Genomic DNA, 13,105 nt, shown 5'->3' on the forward strand with positions numbered 1-13,105 from the left:
CTTTGATCTATAGCTTTACAAGTAGATCTCAATTTAAAAAAATCCAAATAAATGCATCACACAGATTGCTGTTGGAAAAAGATCTTCAGAAGTTCCCTCAAGCTATCACCTTGCCTCAGACAGCTTCTGAGACTTCTCACAGTTATGTCTTCACTTTGTCGGTTTTTTAATGTTCCTTTGTTTCTTTTATCTTACACTGCTTGTTTGTTGAGAGTGAAAATGAGCAAGAGTTTATTGGAAGGTTGTTTTTTTTTTAATTTTCTCAGCATTTGAAAACTGACTTTACTTTCTCAGCTTTGTGCTGTTTTTTTTTCCTTTTTAACTAGTTTTACGCAAAGATACAATAAGAAAACACTTTCTGTTTCCCTGAAAGCTTGTGATCTTAGTCACTGGCAGTTATTTAATTGGTCTCTGTGTGTTAGTTTCAATATTGGGGTCACCGTAGTTAGTGCTGCATATGAATTGAAAAGATACCACAGTGTTCTGCAGCAGCACATGTGAAGATGCGGGGAAATCCCCTCTGATAAGATGCCAGCCCCTGAAACCAGTTCTGGCATTTCCATATGCACTGTTTGGCAGTATATTTTGGGGATGTTGGAGAGCTTGGGTGGGTATTCTCAGCAGCTCACCCAACTTGAATAGGAAATGCCATATTTTATCCTAGGATATTTTTCAGTGGGTATTTTTATCTAGAGTAACCTCAACACATTGCATATTATGTACCTGTTTTTATTGTGTTATTTTGTCTTAACAAATAGTTTCTAAACCGTCTGATTTATTTATTTTTTTTATTCCAGTGATGCTGAGGGCCATATTTCCCTTCCTTTAACCTGGCCAGCATGGCTCTGGATCTTAGCCCTGTCCTTCCACCTATTATGGTGTCGTGGTGTTTTTAGAATGGGCATCCTCCTCCACGTTGTGAATGCTGAGCTTAACTATCAGCATTGCTGCTTTCCTGGGTAGCAAGACAACCTGGCTGGCTACATGGATTTAGTGAAAGACTATGTTATATCTTCAGACTGCTGTATTTTTCAGGGTGTCTTCACATCAATTTATATCCACAGCAGAAAGAAACAATTCTATGTGAAGGGAAAGGCAGAGGCCTCTGGCATTCAGTCTGTGTAGCATTGCCTCTGACATTCAGTGGATATAGAGGAGGAGGGTTAACAGGTGGCATTCTTGGCCTTGTACCTAGAAGGGTATGAAGTACAGGGGGAACACAGTAGTAGTAGGAATTTACTATTCACGTCATGGTCTGCCACAAGAACTAGCAAGAGGGCTGCCTCACTGGAAGGAATGGGCAGATTGCCATTTGTTGTAACTGCCTCTGTGAAGCCTGCAGAACTAAAATTAGATTCAGCCAAGAGATGGTGGCGTATCTATATAAGGTTAACTACTGGCTTAAATGGTTCTGTGTTTTGATGTCCATTCAGAACATAAAGGAAGCTTTAGTTACATCTCAGTAACACTTTGTAGTGAATGTAGCAGAGACAACACTAGCAGATTTCCCAGGATGTTTCCTTTTTCAGATATCTGCTTTCCACTTGCATCTTAAGTCTCACTTAGGTTTTGGTTTTAACATGTTATACCGGAGTCCTGCTTGCACTTGTCAGTGAGATGTGCATGTGGGCAAATGTATAAATAAGATTGGGACGGCAGCCCTCATTCAGAATACCTGTGCACACATGTGCCACGTCTGGCCAGCTCTGGCTTCACTTCTTCCTTGGAGTCCTGTGTGTGCTGAGGTGTGCCATGGTGGTTCTGCGTGCTGTGCACAGTGTGTGCATGCAGTGGGTGCTGCTGGTGGGAAGTGCTGGCAGGGTCAGGTGCACGGGTGGGTGAGTGCTCTCAATGTAATGTCAGTACAGACAAAATCTTGAATTGAGGTGCTCTGGTAAGTAATGTCTGTCTTTGCTTTTGCCGTAGTTCTGGTCCCAAATTCAACAGTGCCATCAGAGGGAAGATTGGTCTGCCTCACAGCATCAAATTAAGGTTTCTGAGTTTTCTCTACTTTTTATTGCATCATTAATAGGTTTTGTTTAAAATAAGACCATTACGCTTGAAGTATTTTGGTAACCTTGTTCTTATCTTTTTACAGCAGACGGCGTTCCAGAAGCAAAAGTCCCTTCAGAAAAGACAAGAGCCCTGTTAGGTAGCTATTTTTATATCCTTTTTTTTCCCCATCAATTGAAGGAAGAAGTGTAATGATGAAATAGTGTGTGACTGACTACTCAGCTGTCCAACTTAAAGTCACAAGTAATGCTGGAATTCATCATTCAGGAAGCCCATTAAACGAGAACATGGAAAAACGTTGCTTTTTTTCCCATGTCATCCCTTCCCCTCTCTCCAATTTTTGGGGTACCATTGTAGATAACGTCAGTTTGCAAAACATGTCTTGCCTTAATATTCATTTTTTGTGTGTTAATTCTAATTTAACTTACCTAGCTTTTCTACTAAATATTACTAAATACAGAACGGAAAAAGTGCTGCTGTTTTTTTCCTACCCATTGTTGATGTTATTTGTAGGGAAGCCAAGTAACCGAAATCCAGAGAGCGCTTATCTGTTCTTAAGCTTTACAATTAAGGAACTTGTATTTAGATTGCTGCTAATTAGATTTGTTTAAATTTAAGTATATTAATTTAGAGAATAGTCTTGCATGCTTTTTTATTTACTAGCAAAGTGAGATAATTTAATTAAGCTTTCTTGTGTTTTCTCAGTAAGATTTTAAAATATAGATATATCTAAATAAATATATTATGCTACTGGAAGCTCAGTCAAGAATCAGGCCTGCTAATTCTCTCTGTACATAAATGCAAGCCAGATTTTTTTCTGCTTTTTTTTTTTCCAGTTGAAGCTTTAACATTGCAAATGTAGTGTGTCTGATTGCAGCTGTTGTTCAGTTGAAATCAGCACTGATCCAGTCTGTGGGATGACAGTAATTATTTGCTATTCATGTGTTTGCTTTTTTGAGAGGAGTGTTAAGAAGCTACAAGCAGTGAGGACTGGGAGCTGTTGGTGTAGATGTCAGTGTTTATGCAATGCCTGTAGTGACTCCCAAGTGACTGGCTATAAATAACTTCTTAGTTTGCAAAGCTCACCTGAGGGTAGTATTGGTGTGCTGATTAATCCTGTGCTCTTCATTTTCCTATCATCTCTTTGACTGCAAACTTGTATGGTGCTCTTTGTTCATGACAGCAGCAGAACAGCAGCTTCTGTGTAGTTGAGGCTTTGAGTTTTGAATACTAATTTCCAGTCATACTCAATTTTAAGGTGAAATCTAGAAGTTTAGTCATGTTAGATACTATTATATTCATGTTAGGTATTCACTTCACCTCTTGGCCCCTACTTTTTTAACATTGCAGGTATTTTTTTCAGCATTAGACTTCAAAGTGCTTATATTTAAAGTTTTATGCACTCCAAAGATAAGTTATCTTATTCAGATTTTTTAATGTTTCTTTCTTCTTTCCAGAGAACCTATTGATAATCTTACCCCCGAAGAGAGGGATGCTCGAACAGTATTCTGCATGCAGCTAGCTGCAAGAATTCGACCAAGAGACCTGGAAGAATTTTTCTCTACAGTAGGGAAGGTAAGTAATAAGGAGATTGAAGTGATTCTGAATACTTTCTCAAGTAATTGTAGCTAGGGTGAGTATTCTGCTGAATTATAAGGAGGTGTCTTTCAGGAGAGTCCTGGGGCGTAAATGATTTAAGGCTCTGAACTTGGAGAAATAATTTGTCAGTTTACTGTTGGTGTGCAGTATGATGCAAAATGTGAGGGAGCAGTTATGATTCAGATAACTTAATTTTCAGAACTTTGAGTCTCCTGCAGGTAATCTTTTGCCAGTTGAAGTGTAATTTCAATTTTAACTTTCAATTTTGAAGAAATAGCGTTTTTCAGCAGTTTTACCAGCTGCAAGATTCTGGCTTAAAGCATTGCAGTGCTGCAGTGTCTGTTGCAGGTATCTGTTTTTCCTAAAGAATACTGCATTTGACTCTGAATTGTAGCTTTTAGTGCTAGTTTTCTTCCAGGAAATTGTTTGTTCAAAGAATTTGATGCTACCCTAGATTTGTAGCATAATTACAAAGCCATTGATTTGGCCAGTAATTGTTTATTAGCATGTCTGAAAGTAAGCTGTTGCAGCTTCTTTCCTATTGTAGCTCTGTCTGTAACAGTATGTCTGTGCTTGTCTTTTAGGTTCGTGATGTGCGGATGATTTCTGATAGAAATTCCAGACGCTCAAAGGGAATTGCTTATGTCGAATTTGTTGATGTTAGTTCAGTGCCTCTGGCAATAGGACTCACTGGACAGAGAGTCCTGGGCGTACCAATCATAGTACAGGCATCGCAGGTAAGGACTTAAAAAACCAAGCTTTTAACCATATTAACTGGTGACTGTTACCTTGCTGGAAGTGTTTGAAAGTTGGTCACCACTGCACATGCAGAAAAGCCTTAACAATAATGATTGTATGGTTTAAATGTAGAAAATGACCTTGGTTCCGAGTAGCTGACATGCAAATCAAAGGTGCATTTTGAAAATTTTGATGTTAATAAAGTAGTAGTGACTTTTAAAAATTATAATATATATAGTGTGCTTTTCAACACATGTGAAAATCAAAGTGACAGTTTACTAAGTACAAGCCAGAGCTCTGCATGAAGTTGTTCAGCTTGAAGATTTTAGGGAGGTACATCTCTGTATTTGGTCATGGTTGTTTGCTTTTGTATTTTGAGTTGATTATCTTGACATGCAGGTTATAAAACAGATGAATTTGGTAGAAGTATGCTGCTTGTTTTAGGGTTTTTCATTATTATTATATTCGTGCAGAATTTACCAATTTTTGTTTTTTTTTCTTTCTCCCCATAGGCAGAGAAAAACAGAGCAGCAGCAATGGCAAACAACCTGCAGAAGGGCAGCGCCGGCCCTATGAGGCTCTATGTAGGATCATTACACTTCAACATAACTGAAGATATGCTTCGGGGAATCTTTGAGCCGTTTGGCAGGGTATGCTCTGATTTGACCCTGTGGTGTTGTGGTTTATCTGAGCACTCAGATGGCCTTTGGAAAAAATTCAGTGTCACAGCCACCAAATATTTTCATTTTCTCAGTGTTGTGTACCTACATACTATACCACAAGACTATAGGTATTGAGTTAGCATTTCAGAACAAGTAAGAGCCTTGACTGGAGACATGGTCTGGTGATTTTGAGTGTCAGGCCTTATGTTAGAGAGCTTGAGAGTTCAGTGAGTTCCTGAAGTTCCCCAGAATCAGGCCTTTGTCTAGTTCATAGTGAATATATAGTAATGTAATCTATTTCTGAGTATTTCTTTGTTAATTAGTAACTTGTATTGCTAACCTTTGCAGTGTGTCCTGCTGCTGTGATGTAGGCTTCTATCTTTATACTCTGATCAGTGACTTTCAGTTTATAGCATGATAATGTTTCCTTACAATTATAAAAGTGACCAGATTGATTCTGAACTTTCCACCTCACGTAGCACGGTGTAGCACGGTGCTGACTGTTGCATTGAGGGTATGTCATTATTACATGAGGAGAAGATAGTACATTTCATATGCTGCTTAGATATGTTTTTTATCAAGCCTGTTGATGATTTTCAGACCATTTTAGAACAGCAGCCTTGTTTTGTACATTCTGTAACCTTACTTTTTAGATGCTGTGTTCAGCTTTACTGTGTGTATCCCTTTAATTCTGTTGTGCAAAAGTCTGGAACGTTGCAGCAGTTGGTTAAATTGTAATCCATGTGGCTGCTCTCCTTTTTTCTCTCAAGGTCTGGCAGTAGGGTTAATGTAGACCAGGAAGATTTACAGAGATAGCTGTGAATGGTTTTTCTTTCTAGTCTTCAGTTCAGTTCTCCTGACTTCAGTGCTGCTTTCTCTTCAACCACTTTCATGGCTCATGGATGACTTTCTCATGTTTAAATTCAGTAACTATAGAATGTTGGGAATAACAGTATACCAATAATTATTGAAAACAGGCAGACTTTTCTTAAAGCCCCTGGCAGTCATGCAAACTTCTTGTCTTCATAAATTGGGTTTCCTTAGCAGATGGGACACCCTGTGTTGTTTCATGACCTTGACGTTTACTGTTTCTGTTCTTGTATCAGAGTGCATATCTTGCTGTTTTTATGCTAATGTTTATTTGAGGAAAGAATTAAGAACTTGATTAAAACCAAAAAAGAACAGCAAGAAAAAAAATCCAAACATGGTTTCTCATTAATACATATATGTTTGGCAGGGCTGTACGTATGTGTTATTTGATATCTTGTTCTGTTCCAAACTGTTTGATAGTAAACAGGCTTATTCTTACTTTTAGATTGAAAGTATTCAGCTGATGATGGATAGTGAAACTGGACGTTCCAAAGGATATGGATTTATTACGGTATGAGTGGAATTACCAGACTTCTTGGCCAACTTTGTAACCTTATTGCATAGTGATAAAGGTTACTCAAACCTTGCTTGGAAATTTCATGTTGCAGGATGTGCAGCAGTGGTCTGTTTTTTTTTTTCTGCTAGTTCTCTGTGGATAATGTGATTAAACAATCTATGTGTGTAGATAGAAACAGCATACCTGATGGTCAGTGCCTGCAGAGCAGATCTATTCTTGGCAGGCAAATACAACTCCAAACACTGACTTTCTCATAGTGTCATTAAAATGATGGAATTACAGATTTTTTTTTTTCGTGACATCAAATTTCAGAGGCTGAAATTTTTTGTTAAAAACATCTTTCTCTTCATCTTGGCTCTCAAATACATAATTTTGTGAACGCAGCAGTTTGTGATGAAAGCAACATCAAAGGCCTCTGGCACTTGGAGACCAATGAAACAGACTTAAGCTAATATATGAAGTCTTAACACAGACAATAAGCATGTGTTTTTAATTTCACGTGCATCCTGAAGGAGATCATCTGCAAGGAGCAGCCAACAAATGCATGGTGGTTAGAAATTATACAAGTGACTGCTGCTCTTGGAAAGTGTTGTAAGATGACCACAGCCATGCCTCTCACAGATTGCTATATCTGTGTTGTCTAGCTTCAACAATAATACATATCTCTACACAGGAGAAAGTATTCTGCCTGGTTTGTGTTTGGTTATAATGAAAAATATGAATTGCATTTAAAGTTGCTTGGCAGCTGCTGTTATGTTTAGTGTTTTCTACATTTATGTAGCTATGGATGTTACGTGTGATGAGTGCTGCTAAATATAGTTGGCAGGATTTCTGAATTTATATTTTTCCCACCTGCAGTTCTCAGACTCAGAGTGTGCCAAAAAGGCTTTGGAACAGCTCAATGGATTTGAGCTGGCTGGGAGGCCGATGAAAGTTGGGCATGTAACTGAGCGCACTGATGCTTCCAGTGCTAGCTCGTTTTTGGACAGTGATGAGTTGGAACGAACTGGAATTGACTTGGGAACAACTGGTCGCCTTCAGTTGATGGCAAGACTTGCAGAGGGTATGTATGGTGATAAACAGGGAGTCTGCAAAATTTTTATGTAACTTGAATTAATCTGTGTGTTCGTGCTTCCTGCTCAGGTACTGGGTTGCAGATTCCCCCGGCTGCACAGCAGGCTCTGCAGATGAGTGGGTCATTGGCATTTGGGGCTGTGGCAGGTAAGAAATGATCACCTATTGTCCGAAATGCTGATCATACTTGATAATTTAGAGACAAAGTGCTGAAACGCATCTTCTGATCTTTTAAGTTGGGAACATAGATACCACAACACATTTTACAGATTGAGGAAATTCTCAAATCCATGGGCAAGTAAACAGTGGCAGTATGTGTCAGCTTTAATGGATATGCTTCACTTTGCATTACTTCTGCTGAATCTTTGTAGTTCATTTAATTCATTTCAGACCTTCATCTCTACAGAACAGTAATGTTCTGCTGCAGTGTAAATATTGACTGTTAAAAGTGGCAGGCTCATAACTGGAAGAGGATTGACCCTCTGCGGAGTCCCTTCTGTAAAAAAAAAAAAAAAAAACAACAAAAAACCAAAAAACAACCAAAACAAAAAGCCAGCTGTACCAGGAGCAGGAAGGTTACTTGTAGGACACTACAGTAGTTAGGATCATATGATGCATGTCCAGAGAGGTGGGCACTGTACATCAAGGTATCAGTGTGTTGCTTGAGGAATGGCTAATAGCTTGTGTGCTTTGTTGGAAGAATTACTGAGACTTTATTCTGAAAGGATAAGGCTGAGAATATGAGTGCTCCTGCTGCTAGTTCAATAGCTGGCCTGAGCCAAAATGTTCAGGAGGGCTTCAGGTAACTTACAGGAGACTTTAACACTAAAGCAAAGGGTGGCAAATCTTTGTAGCAGTAGAAAAGACTTGAGGGATATTGCAGATAACTGGCTGCTGGAATTTGCAAGAAGTGTCAGGAAACAAAGAAGGAATATGTGCATGGGGATTTCTGTCTCCTAGAAGAGTGGCAGGAGGCATTCAGACTTAAAGTACACCTGAGTCATGTTAATGAAGTTCAGGTGCATTGTTGAAAAGAACAAATGCATGAAATAATTTATATCCCCTGTCATGGAAGGAAACGTATTTGAGAAGTGACAGGAGATTGTGAATTGAGAAACAAGTCCTTTATATTAATGAAGAAAGAGATGAAGAAGACCAGGTGGCAAGGAAGAGGAGTAACTAGTCCAGAAGGAAGGTGAACAGCAATAGCATGAGATCACCTTTATTGTAGGTGCCAGTGATGTGACAGCTTTGCTATAAGTGTGGTTGGTGAGAAATGAGAAAAATGTTATAAAGAAACTGCAATCATTTTCTCTCCTGTGTCTGAAGCGGGAGGCCAGAAACGTTTTAAGACATCTAAATCATTGGAATAGCATTGAATTAGTGTGAGACAGCGTAACTGTAGAGGAGTGAATTTTAAGGCTGAACAAAGTTTTTTTGTATAATGTGCATGCTTAGCAATTGTAGAAATGAAGGTGGTAGGAGTATCATTGTTTGTTCCACTTGTATTGTGCAAAAGGAATAATGCAATTATGTACAATTTGAGTAACTTTGGAGAAGGATAAAGCTTTTTAGAGTCATGAGCTATCCCCAAAGTGAGATTTGGTTATGGATTAAAGATCTCTTTACTCTTGTTAGAGAAAATTACTACCAGGAATTATGTCATTGTGGGAGACTTTAACTTCCCTGATACAGATTGGAGAAGAATTGCTAGTAATAATGGTGGGGCCCAGATATTCCTGGATGTGATATCCGACAAATTTCTTCATCAAACACTCACTGACTCATGAAGAAGGGATGCTATTTTAAACTCATTTTGGTAAGTAATGAAGATGTTATGGATGAGAATAGAATTGACCATTGACTGAGTGATCATGAGTTGCTCAAGCTTAGAAGGAAGGATAAGGCTTATGATTTCAAAAGTGGTGGTTGAAGAACTAAGAAAATAAAGTCAACTGGTCTAAGTAGCGTGAGTGTATGAACAGACAGGATGTAAAAAGTTTCTTCAATTCCAAACTGCTAATGCTACATTGGATCTGTATCCCACAGAAAGAAGAAACAATCCTGTTAAAATTGGGCTCCACACTGAACTGGGTAATTGCCCCTAGAAGAATACAGGATAAGCACAGAGCCTGTGAAGAATAGGAAAGGGATAATAAAGATAATATGGCAGTAAAGAAGACAGTGCTGTTAGTAAATGATAAAGTGAGAATTACTTACCAAGAGTCAGATTAAGATAGACTTTGTAAAAATAAATGAATAAAACGAAAGCACAGATGAAGATTGATCAGATCTTGAAGACAACAGAAAAGCAGGGCTGAGGCTGAATGAAAAAATACTTGATGTTTCAAAAGAACCTTATTCTCTCAGGTTGTAATGGGAACACTGGTCATAAAGTTTGGGATTCCTATCACATAGAAGTATGGATTATGAAAAAATGCATCTCAAGGTGGATGAAGGTCTAAAGAAGAGTTGCGTGTTGTCAGTTCAGGGCAGTGAGGCTTCTATCAAATTAGTGAAGTAATCAGTGCATGAAATATGGGACACAGTGTCCAGTGTTATCAGTAAATATTTTAAGCCTGTGATATACATGGCTGGGATGTTACGTCTAAATTACCTGCACACTAAAAAAGGAAGGAGGAAGAACCTAATATGGACAGTTGCCAGTCCTGTTTTTCTGGCTTCGCTTTGTTCATTTAAAAGTCACATTAAAGAAGGGCAAATTGGAGAATATGATGAAAATACTGCATACCTTTAGAAAACTGCTTGGAAGCATTAACAGCCTGAGTAAAAGAAGACTTTGATAGTGAAACTCTTCTAACTCTTGATTTGTGTCATTTGGAAATATAATCAACTTCCAAAAGAAATTTCTAAGAAGTAGATAGTATGTGAAATGGGAAAATCTGACAAGAAGCTGATTCACACAAAGGGGGCATTTTCCCTCCCCAAATAAACACTGGGAATGATGGGACATTGTTGAAATCAAATTCCAGTTTCTGATCTCATAAAATACTGCATGATTCACAATGGCAAAAAACAGTGAGGTAACAGTGAGTGAACAAAGAGGTGCTCTGTGTGAGATATGTGGGGTGTTATACATGGGATGAGCACCTGTTGAGAATTGGTAGAGATGCAGGGTATATAACACAGCACCAATGTCTAGCAGTGAGGAGTAGTGATGAGTTGGAAAAACCTGGTTTAGTCAGAGAGTGAATATGAGCTGTCTGTGAGGCAGCTGTGTTTCAGTGTCTCTGCAAATCGGTGGCTAGAACTGCTTGCCTATGTTTGATAGCTGCTGAATGAGACTAGAGGTGAGGAAGCTGGTAGTTACTTGGGGAGCCTGAGAGCTTGGATTTACTGACATGGAGAGCATTCCAGCAGGAAAAAGAGTTGAAGCTAAACAGCTACAGCTGTCTATTTCTTGTTCTCTAGGTAAATTGTATCTGAAAATGGAAAATCAGGAGGCGATAGAACACTTCATATACTTTGTGGGACAAAATTTCTTTTCAGCAGACTTGATCTGCTGTTCTATTGTAAATAATGAGAAAACTGGGAAATGTGGCTGGCATTTGTTTACTTGAAGCTGGCTCTGCTTGAAAATGAAACAATATCACAATGTCTTTTAAGGCACACAGTGCTTGGATAGATATTCTGCTGTATCTGTACTGAGCATGTGCAAAGTCATTCAGGTCTCCCTATTCTTGCAGATAATATACACAGAATATACTCAACACAAAGCTGAGTTTAACTTGACAGATCATAACTTCAGTGTCCACATCCTGTTCAAAGCTGCACGTAAGGAAGAATAGCCTTACAAGAGTGACAATGAAGTTCAAAAATGGAATGGATTTGGAGAGAAAATCCATTCTTCAGCCCTGAGCAGGGAGAATATTCAAGTAGTTAATGGAAGCTTTTATGGATGGAGGAGTATGCTTCTGAAATAGCAGATAATTAACATATGAATTTTGTTGCTGCAAGGCATTGATAGGTGACCTGTAAATGGAGCAGATCTGTGAGCCCTGCCCAGAGCTGGGTGCTCTGTGTGGAGCTGTCACGTTGGGCACAGGGGGATGGGGCTGCAGGTCCTGCTGGTTTATGCTTGGTGGGTTCAGCTGAAGTGATGCCAGAGGCACAAAGGGAGAAGTCTGTCCTCATCTAACTAGAGGGATCTAAGAAATTTTGCTTATTTGCCTTTATTTTATTCAAACACTTTTTTTTACCAAAAAACTTGGTAATTATTTATGGAATCACAGAATGGTTTGGGTTGGAAGAGATCTTAAGTTCACCTAGTTCCAACCCCCTGCTATAGGCAGGGACACCTCTCCCAGACCAGGTTGCTCACAGCCCCATCCAGCCTGGCCTTGAGCCTCTCCAGGGAGTGCGACATCCACAACCTCACTGGGCAACCTGTTCCAGTGCCTCACCACCAGAACAGATGGTGAGATGATAGATTTGGACACTTCTGTGTGGATCTCGTGGGTTTCTGTAAAGAATATGCCCTGGAACAGTCCCCCATTATGGGGTTTCTCTCTTGGTGGAGTGGAGCACTCGTTCTGTTAAAAAGCCAGGTGAGAAACATGCTAGATGTAGCTCAGCTTTCAGAGCTCTCTTCTTTTAATCCCGTGTTTTACATGCTTTCCCAATGTGTGTTCTCCCAGGGAAGTCATTTGGAAGGCCCTTGGGAGTAAGCCCTGTGTCTTCAGGGCTCCTGCTGCCCTTACTGGCATCCCTCCCCTCTGCCAGCATTTTGGAGGAGGGCTTAGAGGGGAAAAAGTACACAGGTATCAGCCAATTTCACCTCGTTTCCAAATGGTCCATCACATCATCACAGCTTTCTAAAAAAGTGAATTGTGATGATGACTCGCTGCAAACCTCTGGCTCCCTGTGTTGGTGAAAATTAAGAAATTGAAACGAGTGAAGTTTGTTCCCAGCGTTCCCAAGCTTTTCATTGCTAATCTAAAGCAGAGTCGAGTACTTGAGTCATACCCTTGTAAATGGTTGGGAAGTCTGTGTTCTTCTGTCCCTGTTACTTCAAATAGGGACAGCTGTTACACTTACGTGACAAATTACATGTTCTGAATGCTTGAAAATGTTTTGAAATGGAAGAGTACCAAAGTAACGCGTCATTGTGATGTTTCTATGAAGAGATAACAGGTGAAATACCACCGTGTTTCTTCGACATAAATACAGTAACTGCTGTCAGAACGTTGGTTGGGTAACTGTGTGCTTAAATGCTTTCAGTTAAGATAGCAAGTTTTTAGTGCCTGCAGGAATTGCTGTATTTTCTCACGGGAAAAGAAAACACTTAAGAGTCGAAGCACATTACAGACGAGATGAGAACTGTGTATTAAACTAAAGGACATGGTCAGGTCTCACTTTCCTTTTAAGAATATTGTTTCTCTTTGAAATACTCTTGCCTACCTGTGTGGTTATGGAATATCTTTCAAGTACGCAATATCCCAGCTGATGAGCTGCAAGCAGGGAAATTTATTCATAGGAACAGTTGAGAGCAGGCCTAGATTCTTGAGCAAGGTCCTGAACACAAAAGCACAAGCTAAACAATCTGGCAGGAACGGCACAGGTATGGTAACGTTCACAAATGTGCTAATTAACTTCTGTGTATTTCTCCTCA

At 39.4% G+C, this 13,105-nt stretch overlaps 1 protein-coding gene across 6 annotated transcripts in view; it reads left to right on the forward strand.

Annotated features, from left to right (window-relative positions):
- Window positions 1-13,105, forward strand: part of RBM39 (RNA binding motif protein 39) — a 29,098-nt gene that overhangs the window by 10,020 nt on the left and 5,973 nt on the right. Inside the window, exons 5-13 of one of the 6 annotated variants that reach the window (XR_004168625.2) lie at window positions 1,927-1,992; window positions 2,099-2,152; window positions 3,471-3,588; window positions 4,197-4,349; window positions 4,863-5,000; window positions 6,328-6,393; window positions 7,258-7,462; window positions 7,543-7,620; window positions 9,112-9,292. Coding sequence is in view for 4 of the 6 variants with exons in the window: in XM_031605655.2 (XP_031461515.1) it covers window positions 1,927-1,992; window positions 2,099-2,152; window positions 3,471-3,588; window positions 4,197-4,349; window positions 4,863-5,000; window positions 6,328-6,393; window positions 7,258-7,462; window positions 7,543-7,620; window positions 9,112-9,263 (1,030 nt within the window). In the remaining 2 variants the exon portion in view is untranslated. Of the gene's footprint in view, window positions 1-1,926; window positions 1,993-2,098; window positions 2,153-3,470; window positions 3,589-4,196; window positions 4,350-4,862; window positions 5,001-6,327; window positions 6,394-7,257; window positions 7,463-7,542; window positions 7,621-9,111; window positions 13,101-13,105 lie in introns of those variants that run through there. The other 5 variants (XR_004168626.2, XM_031605655.2, XM_031605653.2 and 2 more) reach the window with 5 other exon arrangements.

This window comes from Phasianus colchicus, chromosome 17, assembly GCF_987193195.1.
Source record: "Phasianus colchicus chromosome 17, bPhaCol1.hap1.1, whole genome shotgun sequence".
Lineage (NCBI taxonomy): Eukaryota > Metazoa > Chordata > Aves > Galliformes > Phasianidae > Phasianus > Phasianus colchicus.